The 16,138-nt window shown below is 42.8% G+C and overlaps 1 protein-coding gene across 1 annotated transcript; it reads right to left on the bottom strand.

Annotated features, from left to right (window-relative positions):
• Positions 1-5,442: 5,442 nt before the first annotated feature.
• Positions 5,443-16,134, bottom strand: exoc5 (exocyst complex component 5). Its single transcript, XM_033643280.2, has 18 exons — positions 15,945-16,134; positions 15,461-15,555; positions 13,804-13,951; positions 13,479-13,673; positions 12,001-12,065; positions 11,742-11,770; positions 11,521-11,630; positions 11,315-11,359; positions 11,077-11,217; positions 10,912-10,994; positions 10,615-10,824; positions 10,347-10,494; positions 10,145-10,253; positions 8,355-8,475; positions 8,129-8,215; positions 7,905-8,013; positions 7,477-7,692; positions 5,443-6,744 (listed from the first exon to the last, which is right to left on the bottom strand). Exons 1-18 carry the CDS (start codon positions 15,969-15,971, stop codon positions 6,556-6,558), a joined length of 2,127 nt encoding a protein of 708 aa, XP_033499171.1. The 5' UTR covers positions 15,972-16,134; the 3' UTR covers positions 5,443-6,555.
• Positions 16,135-16,138: the final 4 nt, after the last annotated feature.

Below are 16,138 nucleotides of genomic sequence, written 5' to 3'. Positions count from 1 at the left end.
TTCCCTCAGTTCCTCCCTGCTTTATCATTCACTAGAACACTGCTCTTTTTCCTCAGGTTCGTGATGACATGATCATTCCCCTATGGCGGAGGCGTGGAGAGACACCCATCAAGTAGACAGCCTGTTAACCAGGCACTAAACACACTGGAGATAAGAGGAGATTATCAGACTGTTATTGTTCCAAAGGGGAGTCCTCTGTCACAGAGACCTGGCCAGGCTCAGTCAGTCAGAGAGGAAGGAAAGGGATGGATGGGTAGATGGTACAGTATGCAGTGGCGGTGGTGGTGGTGATTACATAGGGGGAAGAGGCTCGCTCACTATCTCTTTCTTCTGTTGTAAGCATAACCTTGGCAGCGCCGCCTCGGGGACTCAAAATCAGATAAATATAGATGAGGGATATTTGACATTTGTTTTGAAAATGGTATCATTGTCATTAGAATATTTAAAGTGTGGGTTGATGTGTGCATGTAAATGGGTGCAAAGCAGGAGGCTGTGCGTTTAATGTAATCTTTAGTGAAATCATAAGAAGGTTTAACCTCTTAACACACAGTTTGCTGCTTTTGTTTCCCCTTAAGTAGCTTTGTTAAAATCATCTTACGCCTCACTGTGTGATAGTTTCATATACATAAATATCAGCTGTTCCAATTATTCATTAGAATATATATCACTGCATACTATATTTCTTTTATAAATCACACTCTGAATGAAATGCTCCAACTCACTTCATGTTTTTATGGCATTATCATTTCATCTAATGGAAATATTGTAGATATCTTAGGCATCAGGCTTCTTTTTCCATTGATGTAAAATATAAAAATGGTTGCATTGTATATGTTTATCATGTCTGACTCACTTGCATTCTCGTTTGGGGGATAAAATAAAAATAAAATGACACAATTATTATATATTTCGATTTGTCTTTAGTAATTATAGGATTACCTCACACCTTAAATCAAGATAATGCAATCTGGAATGATACAATTTTAATTCTTAGTCATATAATTTGTCCTAAAAATAATTCATGATAATTTTTATTTATTTATTTCTTAAATAATTTAATATTTTTGTGGTAATAACAGAACAATATAAGATAAAATTGCAAGTAATAGTGTAATTCCAGATTCATTTTTCAGTATTGGACTGTCAAGCTACAGATAAAAGCGGTGTAATTCTGAATTTATATATATTTACTCATTATCTAAAATGACTTTATGTACTACTCTATACATTATATCGAGTCTAAAAGACAGACTGCACTTAGTAAATTATGAGCAACGTAATTTATCTAAATAAATCTAAATATATTTGCATATTCAGTATCAGATTATATCCAGGCATACAATTAATTTATCTTACCTTCTACATCTCATAACTTTAATTTGTACCCTTACCTTACACTGAAATGTGACCCCTTTGACCTTTTATCCAGTGCTGCACTTGTGTTCCACTTCCTCAGTAGATAAAAGCGAGGATGAATGGTCTCTGTGGGCATACCAAACACTGAGCATTATTTGATTCAGACTCCCCTGGGTGTTATGACTGGGAAATAATTGTACGTATTTGTATTTGTTTCTTTTTCACTGTGGTGTGCTCTGGGTAATTCTTAATACCTTCTAGAGATTATACGGTAACTCCCAAACTCCCATGATTATAATTAAGCCTGACTTGGTTATAAAATGAGCAAATAGCAATTTAGTTTTGCATCGTGTGAGGGAGCATCTCTGTGTGTTCCTCCGTTTCCCCGCACCTCCATACGTCTTTACATTTCTGAATATACTTGGGCTCGAGAGTTTGAATATGCACGTGCATTGTGTGTGTGAGGCTGTGTGACAGGGGGAAAGTGCTGCAGAGGAAAGGCATATATACAAGGATGTTTGGTTGGGTATGGAGACTGCTATCATCTTCCTTCTGGCAAAAAGAAGAAGAAGAAAAAAACACACACAAACATTCCCCCATCCATTCTCTTTCTCCTCCTTATTCTCTATCTTGCACTCACTCTGTTCAGCTTCTCCCTCTCTCTTTCTGTATCACTTACAAAGGCAGCCGTTTCCTCCAAAATGAGGCCACGTACGGAAGGTATGCAAATGAAATCATTGCTCGTGGATTAGAATGGGACACCATATACCCTAAATCATGATTGTCAATCATGGCTGGGGATTAAGGGATATGGGCTCACAGACCTAAAAAAGCAACATTTCCCCCCTCAGGCAGATCCCCATTGTGAGGCGCTCTGAGGAAGAGAGGGCTCCACAGGGGAGGAGAGCAACACTGGAGCACTAGTGCCCCCTTCTGTCTGATGTTCGCTGCACCATTTCATCATCAAACACCAGCCAGTCTGAACAGAAATAGAGGCTGGCACACACAAGCCTATTCATTTACATTCAATGTTGCCGCAGGCAAAAGCTTGATTAGACAAATGCACATGCTTTGGTGATGCAGTGTTTCATCTTCAGTGGAGGAGAGAGAGACCTCATTTGTTTCTCTGGCATGTGTGCAGGCTTGGTTCAACATCAGTGGGTTAGGAGGGCCATAGGCCTTACAAACAAACAGATGTTTGTTTGCCCTGTGAGTGAATGCGTTTAGCACTGAAGTCCCTTAACCATCAGAATCAATTTGTTCTTTATACTGTCACTGGGTGATTTTAATATGTGTCGTGTACAGTATGCATTTATACGTGTATTTGTACATCTGCCAATTTGACAGCCAGTGGGTTTGTGTTGTGTGATGTTAAGCATGCATGCATGTATATTATATTAAGATAACAATGTGCATTTTTGCACTTTTAATTGTAACATATAACGCTGCTGCTGCTGCTGCTTCTACAACTGCTACTAAAATGATAGCCATACAGGTTAAAAATAATAAAGAGTAGTGCACGAGTAATTATAATTGCAGCTTATTAAATAGGCTTAATATGTGGCAAATCGGGACTCCTACTTCATATTTCGGAAGCAGTGCAGCTCCTCACACAGAGACATGTTTAGTGGATTGTGTGTGCAGACCCTGGAGCCCTCAGCTAGAGTGCCAGTCTGTTCCTGTGGAGCAGTCAACCAGACAAACCCAGCCAAGAGAGAGCAAGGCACAGGCACCGGGCCAGGAAATAGCACTGGAAAACACTCCACTATGGCAGAGAATTAATAGTGTTCTTATAGGAGAGAAAGCGTGGGGGGAGGGTGGAAAAAAAAAGGGACACTAGTTCAGCATCATCAAAAGGACGGTTGTGTCATGATTGCAGGAATCAAGGGAGAGTTTCATTAAGCCCCCATTAGACTAGACCTTGATAATGAGAAAAGTGAGCAAAGGAGGAGAGTTGGCACCGTTCACATCCTGCACAGTGCAGCTCCCGGCTGCCCAAGACTGAAGGTGGCGCGGCACCTGTGCCATTTTGGCCCTGGCATCGTATGGGCAGGAGGTCAAGGCCAGGGCAACATCTGCATCACATCAGAGGGCCTGGCTGTGTGCCCACATCATGAAAGTCTCTTGCAGGGAAATCCTAAAGAATAGATTTGAAAAGGACAAAGTGTTTTCTTTGGATGCCCAGTTTATACACCATTCTCACCTGCACAATATTATTTTCATGATTTATACTCTGATGTTCTGTGCAGTTAAATAATCAAAGAGTTGACACTGATCTGTTGCATGATTTAGAAATGCAGAACTTTATGTTTGAAAATAGAGCATTTACCTGCATGTGAAACCCAGGCGTGCTTTGTACAGCGCTCTGCAGTGTGCCTCGTCACAATTACCTGACTAATTTTAACAGGGGGATCCTTAATACCGTCCCTGTCTGTCTGCTACAGCTAGACCACCTGAGTCATCTTTCCGATGGCGGGCAAAATAAACCGCCGAAATTGATACGAGCCCGCCAGCACACTAAAGAGCAAATCATTATGCATCATTAGGTGAAGATTTAGTTTAAACGTGTTTAGCAGGAATTAAGCAAAGCTGTTGTTGACATGGATTGACTGCTGTAATGCTTTATTGTCAGTGCTCCAGGAGGCAGAGGGAGGGCCGGCCTAGTTGGGGTAGCAGCAATGCGCCGAAAGCGAGGATTTATGGGATGTTGGAGGACTAGCCGGGTGTGCAGAAAGAGTGGAAAGTACGGTTGATGATTTGGCAGGGGAGACAAAGGGAGGGAGATGCATGAAAAGGGGGGACAAATGAGGGTATCTGTGGTCAGTGGGAAAAAGGATTTAGTTGCAGAATTATGAAATTTGAATCTTAACGTCAACATGGATGCGTGTTTTTACAGAGTCAAGATGCACATGAGATGTTCCTGTTCAAATCTAAACATCAGACTCATCATACTAGATTTTCAAAATATTTGGGTTGTGGCCTCAGTGTACCTTAACATGTTGAAAACTTTGCTTGAAAACTAAATTTACTGGGGTAACCTTTAAACCAACACTGCATTAAAAAAACAGGTGGATTCCTGGATGGGACTCAGAGTACAGGTATTAATTTAGTGCCTAATACTGTGAATTTTTAGGATGGTTTCCAAGCATCTAAATGACAACGGAAAACATTTTGATGTTGCTCATTGAGTGTTACTGGCTTTATAGAAGGATGTGGGCATTTAAAACTCCTGCAACAGGAAAACCCCTCGACAAGATGTAGAATAAAAACATGTAACATGAACAACTTGTCCGTGGTCAGTTCAGCCACAGATAAGTTTCCCTCTCCTGTCCTGATGCCCCTGTGTTTGTACGTGTTGGCGTCTTTATGTGTCTGAATGTGTATGCAAGAGCTGCTCAAACCGACGAGTAAGAGAGGACAGTCTTATCCAGCTCTCCAGTGTTGACAGTATTGCTAATCCCCTCCACCTGCTCAAACACCCACCCCAAAAAACACATCCCTCCCCCTCTTCCATGTGCCTGTGCTGGGAGTCCCTGGGGCCAGGCTGCGCCTCTGCCTTCGTCTCCACACCAGTTATCGTCCCTGGCCCGGCTCCGCTCCCCCAACCCCTTCCTGCGCCGTGCACATTAATCGCTGCAAAAACAAATAGTTTTCAAATGTTTGGAAAAGACCCACTGTTTGCATCAGGGCCTAACAAAATAATTTTTACAAGCTATCCAGTTGTGATTAGGGCTGAGAGAATTGAATTTATGTGGCATTGATAATATTAATATTAGCCTAATTAATTATGTTGTTTGAACTTGCACAGCACTGTGTGTACCTTCTACACAACACTAACCAGCCGGAGCTGGAACTGAGCTCTCAGGCGTCTCTATCTCCCCGGCTCTCCCCCAGTCCATGACTACTGCACACAATTCATCAACTCGTAGATATCTAATCCCCTCTGGCTCCACTCACTTCCTGAAGTCTAAGAAAGAACTTTACTCTGGTGGCAAGAATTCCCATGAATACTTGATGACTTCTATAGAAAGGAAGACTGTTTCATCTCACTTTGAAAGTGACATTCGAGGAGAGAACGGGCCAAACTTTCTATTCGCAGCTCCCCCGTTTATTAAGGATGTTGAGAAGAGGGACAATAATAAAATGCAACATTTTTTTTTAATGAGTCACTAATTAAGGTAAACAGCAGTACAGTGGGAGCAGCTTTGCGTAGGGGATAGTTTCAGGCATCAGGGACATGATCTGCCGTCTTTATTTTAGTGCAGAAGACAGAGACTGAGACCAAATAAGCCATGTGTGATGAAGTCCCCTCTAGTTTGTTTCCTTAATCAGCAGAGGTCAACATTTCAATGTCCCCTGACCCAGAAACACTGCAGATCCAGCCAACAATGTCTTTGGACTGTGTGCACTGCTGGATGAGCAAGTGTTGATCTGTGCAATTACAGTGACACATACTCACTGACCCATCACACCGGTCATTGTAGCCTATGAAGGGACCACCCAGACCTCCAGAGAGGTTCTCAGACCTGTTAACAGTTCAGATCACACTTCTCTGTGATGGCCTTTTGACCTCTACTTTGTGGTCAGAGGTCAGAGGTTAGAGAGGTGGTCATGTGTCCCTCTTATCCAGACAGAGCTCTATATCTCATGCATGGTGGGGCTGTCTCTGCCAGGCCTCCTACACTTCATTACAAATGGTAGCTGTTCCCAATGCATAGTGCTACTGCAGGCCTGATGCACGACGTTACAGATTGTGAACAGTCTCCCCTAACAGCAGCTTTAGGGTCTATTCCTGTGAGCAACTGCAGCCACAGAATTAATATATTTGGCACAATCAAAAAAACATTTCTTTTTACGTAAGCACAGAAATCAACGCTGTCCATTTACTTATAATAGTCAGAGATCTTAGCCATGTGGATTGGTGTTGCTGATTAGTATTTAAAAACAAATCTTAAGTCAATAGACATTTAAATTTCTTCAGCTTGGAGAAATAAACAATGAAAAAAATAAAATGCACATTTCCCACATTCAAGGAGCAGTGGCCTCAGTCTCCGGGATTTACAAAGCAATCCCAGTTCAGTCTCTGTGCTGGGACCAGGCCGATGCGTTCTCTGAAGCAGGAGTGGGAATCTCCAAGGTGCATCGTCTCACCGAAGCATGGGTTACTGGACGGAGGGCAGCGAGGTGTTGGATCAGTCATTAACTGAAGTGTCGGCCCAGTCTGGCCGAACGGTAGTCCACTCTGAGCTGGACGAAGGCGTGCAGGAGGTTTCGGTCCAGGTTGGTGAGCTGCTCACCTGAACAGACCTGCTTCAGGTTGTCGGGGGCAACGACCAGGAGGTTACAGAGGGCGTGGAGTGTGTCGAAGAGCTGCAGCACCAGAGGGACCTGGAGAACAGACAAGCACATGAACTATTACACTTTGTAAACTATACACTGTCATGACAAATGCTCTAAATTATAAATCACAGGTTTCATTGTAGGTGAAGGTGCAAAACATGACATAAACCAGTAATTTTAAATGCAACCTGTCATATCTAATCTCCCAAATCTCAAACAGTGCTTGAAAAACATGCCCCATCTCCTCCATTCCTGCATTTACTTGTATGTAGTGCCGATATGATTGGACAATTAATCATACAGAATTGACAGATAATTTATCTACGAGAATATTTTTTAAGTCATTAATCATTTTAAATAATTTATCAAATAAAAATGTCAAACATTAAAAGGTTCCAGTGTCTCCTACATGAGAATGTGCAGCTTTTCTGTATGATTCTCTGGAAAAAGAGATCTTGTATTTCAATGGCTACATAAAGGATAAATAAATAAATACAAAATAGTTACATTTCAACAGCTGTCACAGTGAACAGTTGTCACAAAATAAGCTATTGAAAACTGACCCTTTAAGCTCTGGGAATTGATGGAGATAAAGAAAATAATTCTTAGTTGCAGCCCTTTTTGTGTGCACTGAATGTGTCAAATTACCAAACAATTAAGGCGTTGACCTGAATTAACCTAACCGCTTCATGTAATAACAAACACAATGAGGGTCTTTATCGGTGGAGTTGTGTTTTGCCCTGTGACCAGTGCATCCTGGACCTATGCCCCCTTGCTCACCCTGAAATCCTTGGCGCATCGTCGGTATTCAGCCACGTCGCAGATGGCCAGCATGCCTCCCATTGAGCTGTAGCTGTACTGCTGTAGGTGCTCGTGGATGAGCCGGTGGAAACGAACGCCCAACTCCGTCAGCACTGTGTCCACATTCTTCCCATCCATGGACTTCCGCACGTGCTCCACCTGCCGACTGACGTAGGCGCACACCTTGGAGCAGGCCTGCCAGGCAGGGAGACACACAGGGACACATGGGAGACATGCTGACAAAACAACTGACAAAAACAAAAGGCAATTCAAAAGTGCTCAGTTTATACGAAGAACAGCGACAAGACAGGGAGATGTGAGTGATTTGCAAGTTGTATTTGCTGATTTGTTTAGTTTTGCATGTGGGTTCAGTGGTGGAAGCTGAGGTCTTCTGAGGTATCTCTTACTGTAGTGTACTGGATCATGACGTTGTTCTCGTCCTCAGGCCTGAAATCAGTCTTCTTCTGCTCTGTTGCCAAGATGTGCTTCATTTGCCCCACCATGCAGTTAATTGTTCTGTGTGGAGCAGAAAAAATACATTTGAAAACGTCTATTCTTTGTTCTATATGAAGGTTTTTTTGTTTGAACATGTCAAACACATCACGTCAGAGCGGTTTATAAACACACTGACCTGTCGATTCCTGTGTCCAGTTTCACTTCCATCTGTTCAATCACCTCTTTCTTCTTGTGCAGGCACTCTGCCAGCTTTGGAGATGAGCTGCAGACAACGATTTTAAAATGGTAAAATTACAAGTCTCCCTTCTTCTAAGAAGTATGTGTTAATGAGAGGCAGTGGCAATAGAATACCAAATACTGTGGAATTTATAAATAATTTGAACCTCTGACCCATGACTGACCTTATTAGAGGCATGAGCTGGTCATTAAACTGCTTGTCAAACAAGTGGAAGATAGAGTTCGCTTGTTGAACCACATCCAGGAAGTACAGGTTGGCATTCTTGGCATCAGATGAGGGAATTGCTGTAGATCAAAGAAAGAGAGAAAGAAGTCCAGATAATAAACCAAAAGGTTGGTGAAAGGATAAATCAATATGATTCACATAAGACGGAAAACCACTGTTGCCTGCTCGCTACAGGTTGAAACCACAGAAATACAACATAAAAAAAAACCCCACATTCACAGCAATGTTCTGCTTCAGCATCAGACAGTGAAGAGAAAGCAATCAAACTATGCGGACATCAGTGTTGCATTTCTTTGATGGAGAATATACATTATGAATTGCACACTGGGAGATGAATAAAGATGTTTAGTTCCACTGTAGCTGCCTGACAACGATAAGCTACCTCCTGTATTCAGCCTCATATGGAGTGAAAAGAAATGCCACAGAGGCACAACCTGCCGTGCATCGAGGTAACTTAGATATTTCTCTTTTTTTGTTAACTGCAACACAATTTGTTGGTTGTGTCACTGAATGGTATCCATAGCAACAAGCATCATCTGGTCCTTGACAAAGTAAAAGGCTATGAACAGTAGTATGTGCATGTAACTTCACCAACAGTGTATCATTTTGTTAAGTATCCATGGCTGAATGGCCCCCATGTGATTTGTTTTCCTTTTGGTGTTAGAAGCAAAACAACTGCAGTGACATCACATGTTTAAAATCCCATGATGCATCTTAAAGTTCACATTTTAAAAAGGAGCCACATGAAACATTCAGATTATTAATATGGCAGCAAACCACTATTTGCTATGTAAAGATATAGTGGCGTAATGGCGTCCTGACCACAGAGTGAAGTCATTCTACCCCATGTGTGTGTTGTTATCTGAGCTTCTCTGTTTATTGTTGTGGTAGACTGTCAAGCCACACATGCATGTATCCCACTGGCTAGCTAATAGCTGCTCTGCCCTGTGCTCATACAGTGGTTAGTGCCAATATTGGGATGGTGTCCTCACAGAAGCATTGCGCCTCCTCTTCAGCCTTCCCCTGGTCAACACTGCTAGCTAAGTCAGCACTGTTGCCATTGTTAGTGCTGTTTATTGAGTTAGCACTGTTAGCTGCCAGCTCAGCCACTGTGATGTTGAGAACCATGTGCACACTATTTCGCCCCAGACTCTGAATCATAGATGTGCTCTGAATGTTGTATACAGCTCTTTAAAGACCAAATGAGTCACAACAGGCAGAGGAGGCTCCTCCATAAGCGGTCAAGATCTAAGCTATATTTTGCATGGGTTTTGAGGACACATTAGATATTTGCCTTCAGGTAATCATGAGTCATTAGTTCGTACACAAATGAGAAAGGCACTGCAGTTTCTACATAATGAAGCATCTGCTCCAGTCTCTACTGTTTCTTGCTGGCAGTCTAGATACTATAACTACAGGATTTTACAGATATAGTATAAGTTTTATATATTTACCACTGATCCAGTACTTTGCTTCCCATTTTCCCATCATGTGTTTATGTTAAACATGTTAACTTGTGCTAACTTGGATTTTGGTATCAACAGACTGCTGGACTGTCTTATCTAGAAAGGAGACGTAGACTGAACCTATATGGGTCCAGCAAAGGACACACATTTGTGGCTGGCGGCCCTCAAAGAACCCAGTCCCTGATTTGGGACACAGCTAAAATAAGCATCAACACAGACAGTGTGTACAGATTAAGGTTCTAATGAACTGTATTAGATGTACCTGAGAGGCCGATTTCTAGGGCATAGTCGATGTGCTCCACGCAGAGATGCTCAACCAGCAGCAGGAAGATTGAGAAGGCATTCTTGGGCAGGTCTGAAGGATCTGAAAGCTGTCACCCCAAACAGAAATAAAGGGAACACATTTAACTCTTTAAGCTCCCAAGATTTTCTCAATGTAAAAAACGTCTTTTTAGTAGTCTCACCCTGTGGCATCTCTCAAAGGCATGACGTGTCTCCTGCAGCAGGTTGACAACAAGCTCTGGGGACAGAAAGGTCTCCCCATGGGTGTCAATCATAGGGCCAAGTGGGAGGTTAGTGCGCTGCCTGATCCGCTCCTTCAGTTCTTGGATACTGTAAAAAGACACAGATGATAATTAATTTGTAACAACATTATCTTTATCCTGTAACATATTCAAATAATTAATCCTAACACCTCCTGTTGTGGGGAAAAAAGTGGGCTCAAACTCTGACCTGCCGGTGCCAATTGGGCGTTTCTGGTGATTCTTGGAGTCGTAGTAGCGCTGCAGAATCATGGCACCTCGAGTGCGAAGGTATTCCCTCTCCATGTCAATGTAGCTTTCCAGGTATGAGGAGAAGATGCTTTTTATCAGCTTGGACAGGAAAGTGTGCTTGTCTGAGCCCAGGTTGAACTCTGTCAGCTTGGTGGCCAATGTTGTGGTCCTGGAGAACATGGAAAATAAAGTGTGTTAACAGAAAGTTTCTGTGTAAACAGAAAGTGCATCAAAAATATATGAACAAGTTAAATACCTGGTGTAAAGGTCATAGAGGTTCTTGAGGTACTGTTCTACATCAGAGTGTCGAGTCTCATCCAGTTTTTCCCTAACGTGGGCCTGCAGACACAAAGATGTCAAATGTAACATGACAAATAACACTTCTAAAAAAACCTGTACAAATAATAAGTTATGAAAATACCTGTAATTTGTTTTCAAAGATGTTCTGGATGAGTTTGGCCATAACAGTCTCTGGGCTGCTGAAAACCTCGCCAACCTGTTTGTTGACCCTCTGGCAGAGGACTGCAGTGTCCTCAAACACATCATTCCTCACGTAGGCCCCCTAAAGAGACAAACAAAGGGTTAACCAAGAATATTTGGATATTAAGGGCCAACAAAAAAGTGGAATATTATGTATAAGAGAAACTTTTTACACTCACTTCCTGACACTGCTTGATATAGACGTCCACACAGTGTGCATAGCCCTTGAACAAAAAGACCCAGAAGTTACTTTTCTGCAAGATTACATCGCTGGAGTGCAGATACAAAGCAGTGTTAAGAGATGTACAAGACTAAAGACTGACATTTAGATTATATGTGAACTAAAAATCAAATGTAGACATCAAATATGATTCTTCCAGGTCACCTTGAAATGTAACAGAACTGCTGCCACCTCCCGCATACGTCCAATCTCACCCCTGCGCTGGGCAGCTGTGAACTCCTGGATTAACTGCCGTTCCAAGTCATGGTACTTACCTGGGTAGAAGCACAAAACAAACACAAAGACACATAAAATGATGTCATTATTTGTAGCTAACCTCTGTTGTATTTGTAATGGGGACATCATGAGTATTTTTACAAACTTACTTGCAATTTTTGCCTTCACATCTGCAAATCTGTCAGAGGAGAAGATAGTTACTCGTCAAGGAGTCCATTACAAATCATATCCCACTATGTTTGTTAAATTACTAGAAACATATTACGATACTGAATTAATATGCCATAATACTCGATCTGTGCAGCGTGGGGCTTACTCTATGAGGAATAATCTACATCACTAATACACCACCTTCCCCTTGTTTGACAGTGCTCTTGTCTAAAGCTGCCTCCAGGATGCCTGACTCACCTGTCGAACGGCAGCTCCTGGGCAATGAGATGCAGCTTCTGAATTATATCAGCAGCCTCCTTAATCTGAGGGAGAGAGAGAATGAGCGAGGGTGAGAAAGAGAGAGTCAGGTGAGGCAAAAAGAGAGAGAGAGAGAGAGAGAGAGAGAGAGCACGACAGGACCACGAGAGGTGGACATCCAGACAGAAAGCTGGCAGGCCGCCGGCGGTGTCTCCACTTGGGGGATCATCATTTTAGAGCTGCCCTCCTCCACCTCCCCGTGTTGAACAGGGAGCTGATAACAGACAGGCTGCGCTCACCTGGGCATCGGCAGCAGCAACAGCAGCAGTCCTGACTTAGCAGCACATCCAACTCTATATTGGCATGCCTTTTCTGAATGGGCTGTAATCCCACAGGAGTCTAAATCGCCTTCAATAATCTGTCCGGCCAGGGATATCTGTCTTAAAAAAGGGGGCCCTGTCGAGAACCCCCCCTCCCCCGCCCCTCCTGACATACACACTGGCTGAAAAAGCCCCAGACCTACGAAAGGCCCGCCGTCCGCAACTCCTCTGTTCCCGCAGATGCCTGCCTCAGCTAACATCATTACTCTGCTCCCGTGAGGAGGATCCAGCCTTTCTGCTCGGCGAAGGTTTTCTAAGTATCTGTCCCCCAGCTAAGATTAGCTAAATCCCATGTAAGTAATGTAGCCGTCTCCCTGCAGTCAGGGTTTAGCAGCACTTGTCTCCACGCTGGCGGCCCAGCCCTCCCTTTCAGAAGGATTAGCAAAGCCATCCCCCTTCAGCTATTCACTTGCAGCTTTCCTCTTTCCCCCTCGTCTGGAGGTATGCTCAGGAAAAGGAATCTGGCCAGATATTTCTGCATGCCTCTCCAGAAAACTAGCTCCATCTCCAGCTCTCGTCTCTGGGATTGACCTCCAGACTCACTGCTCTGCATCCACTAATGATGTTCCTGCTAACAGGAATTAATCTAAAGCATCCCAATCTCTCTACTGTCACTTAGAAAACTGCAAAATCAAACTTTCCGGGGTCACTTGTCTAACATTAACATGGTCCCTGTGTAGGCAGGAACTGAGTTAAAGTGTGCATCTCATCTTCCTGCATGCATGTTATCACCGCCCTTACATGTACTATAATGCCACAAGCTCTTTGCTGCTGTAATGCGACACAAAGCTGAAGACCAACCAAATTCTCGCTCCCAGACAACCTTCTGTAAATGCAATTAGGGTTGACATGAGCATGTTGACATCCATGCTAGTCAATCAGCCAGCTATTGTCAGACTCCAAATGACAGTTTATTAATCCAAATTAGCCGAGGGATCCAACTAAAGGGATAAACTTGACAAATTAATATGGATGGTTTACCTCATAATCCTGTTCATTCTCACCTCCAGCAGCGTCACAGTGGGGGTCCTCGTCACTGGTCACACACACGCACACCTCCACTGAAGTGAATGGAAGGAGCATATGTAGAATTCTCACCTTGTCTGGGTTATTGAAGACGTCACTGCGTAGATCTCCATCCAAGAACTCGTTGAAGTAGGTCATCAGACGCTGGGCTTCCACAGCTCTCTGCCGAGGTGTGTTCACCCCCTCAAGCTGGTCGCCAAGGTGACAAACCTTGGTCGCCACATAGCTGATATGCTCATCGAGCTCCTGGAAATGCTGAAAGGCCACCTAAAATGACAAAGAACAGAAAGAACGTGAAGAAAAGATAAAGTTGTTCTGTGATTAGATAACTAAAACAGTACTTAAAGTTCTAAGACATTCAGGTGGGTGTTACTGACTACTTGACCATACAACACACCTGGTTGCTTCTCTGCAAGTCTTGCACTTTGTGGGCGAACTCCTTGGCCTCGCGGTGACACTGATGCTCAAGCTTCTCAACCCGTCGCTGGATCTTCTCATCCAACTGCTTCAGCTCTTCTATGTGGTTCTCAAATTCTTCCAAGAGCCTATCACAGAACACAGAAAGACTGTAGATCCAGAACTTCACAGTGGTCTAATCAACATACACCACAGGTAAAACACACAAAAAGGCTCTCTACTACTCTAGGCTACTCTGGAGGAGTAATTGAGTACCACAAGGTTAAATCTGTCCCACTGACCTCACAGTTATAGTCATAGTTAGTTATAGAATAGTGCCGGAGGCTTAATTCCTGGGTCCCCAGACTTAAGAAGCTCTGAAAACTAGCAACTTCGTCAGCTGCATTTTAAGTGCCATCAGGACTGCAGAGCAAATGTTCTAAGTCAGCACCACATTTCACAGAATAGGAAACATCCCAAAATGATGAGTGTATAATCTCTTGACTAATTCCCTCAGCACTGGCTACAGCTTAAAGACATCTCCCATCCCTTCCCAATAGACACTCATTCCCTGGCTGGTGACTCACAGTATGGTGGCCTCCACAGATATGTTGTCTCTGACTCGTCGCTAAGAGCTTCCGAGGAGGTGGTGGCAACAGTTTTGTGGAGGAAGTAGATAAGGCAGGATGGATCCACAGTATAGTTAAACTGTTATGGCATTTTTGCTTACGAGAAATAACTCGGTCCCCAAGTGTAAACACAACAACAAGCAGTGAAAATGCCATGAAAAATATCTCAAACGTAGATATTTCCTGTTTTTTTCTCCAACACAACCATCAAAAACACTAAATTAGCATAGAAGAGACTAAGATGAGCTTTGGCAAGTGCAGGAGGGCTAACTCTGTTTCACTATTTAGCAAGTTGATACTGACATCTGCAAATAAAGAATCTTAACTTATATTAAAAAAACTTTAAACTTAAAACACATTCAATTATGTTTAAGTAAAGCTGAAACCATTTTTTGCACTTAACCCTTTTAAAAGTTGGACTTTTAGAAGTTCAGACAATGACTGCAGGAAAAGGAAAATGTGCAGCGATGTGGGTATTCTGGTTTATTAGCATGACTTGACCTGATAGAGGAAGAATATCTTTATGTCAACATCCAATCAACTTCAGTAAAAATTTGAAAGGATGAGACATAAATTATATCATGGAATAGGTCAGGAGGAAAGTAATAAGTCATACCAAGAGAAAGCATTATTTTAGAGATGTTCAGCTATGTTACACTGTCTGCAGACATTAGTGAAAAAGCTGCATTGCTTATTTATAAAGCTATATTATTTGCAATAAACAAAAGCAAGCATTTCTGAGAAATGTGCTTGTCACTATCATATAAGTAATCAAGTTAAATATGCATGCAAGAATATACAATTCAATGGATTCAAGAGCAGCATATAATCACCCTGTAGTAAATCTACATTGTGGAAAAATACTCTTGATAGGACAACATTGATGCTTTGTTTTTAAAGTAATATGAAACAGCCAATATTTATGTAGGACTGAGTCAAGGTTAAAATCTGGAGTATGATATTCAAGTGAGTTACAGACTCATGCTCAGGGGCAGGAAGGTGTGTATGGTAAAATGTGAGTAACGTTACCTTTTGGGGTCAAATGCCTCAGCTCCTCCTTTGGAGCCTCCTCCAGGTGTCCTCCATGCCAACCTTTCGATGTACTCATCTGCATCAAAGGGCTCCTGCAGAGGAGAGGAAGTGATGAGTGTACTGTTAATAACCTCACACATAAACATCCGCACAACACCAGCTATTACTCGAAATGCGAGAGGAAGAATAGACTTGACGCTAACCTACAACACAAACAGCGTTACACCCTGCTATGACGTTTAACAGCATTTGTCTTAATTTGACAGTCATTAACAATCAGTAACATTAACGTCACCCCCGAATAACTCCAATAAACCATACTGGTCCTTATTTTTCTATATACCGACGGCTGTGTGGGTCATTATGTGTCCTCTGTGCACACGGAGGATGAATGAGGACCGTTAAGCTACCGTTAATAATAGTTAGCAACCTAGCTAGCTTGACAGCTAACACAGCTCTCCGGTGCAGCAGTCATTTTTACCTCGAACAGTTGAGCAGTTGTCGCCATGTTCAGGAGTCAGCTGGCGGCGGAGGGAAACGCAGTTTAGAGGAAGGAGCTCGGAGTCGGCAACAGCGCCGACTTCCACATGGATTTCCCGATTTCGTACAGTTTTACCCTTTGTTGACAGATAGCTGGTTAGCAATCCAGCTTCCTGTATGGGTGGGGAAAGGGTG

This window comes from Epinephelus lanceolatus, chromosome 15 (genome assembly GCF_041903045.1).
Source record: "Epinephelus lanceolatus isolate andai-2023 chromosome 15, ASM4190304v1, whole genome shotgun sequence".
Taxonomy (NCBI): domain Eukaryota; kingdom Metazoa; phylum Chordata; class Actinopteri; order Perciformes; family Serranidae; genus Epinephelus; species Epinephelus lanceolatus.
The sequence above is the reverse complement of the archived record's forward strand: the minus strand, read 5'-3'. Positions and strand labels throughout refer to the sequence as shown.

Coding starts and splice junctions, on each gene's coding strand:
- exoc5 (XM_033643280.2), bottom strand. CDS start 15,971: ATGGCGACAACTGCTCAACTGTTCGAG. Junction 15,556..15,944: donor CAACTGCTCAACTGTTCGAG/GTAAAAATGACT, acceptor TCTCCTCTGCAG/GAGCCCTTTGATGCAGATGA. Junction 10,825..10,911: donor CTCTATGACCTTTACACCAG/GTATTTAACTTG, acceptor CATGTTCTCCAG/GACCACAACATTGGCCACCA.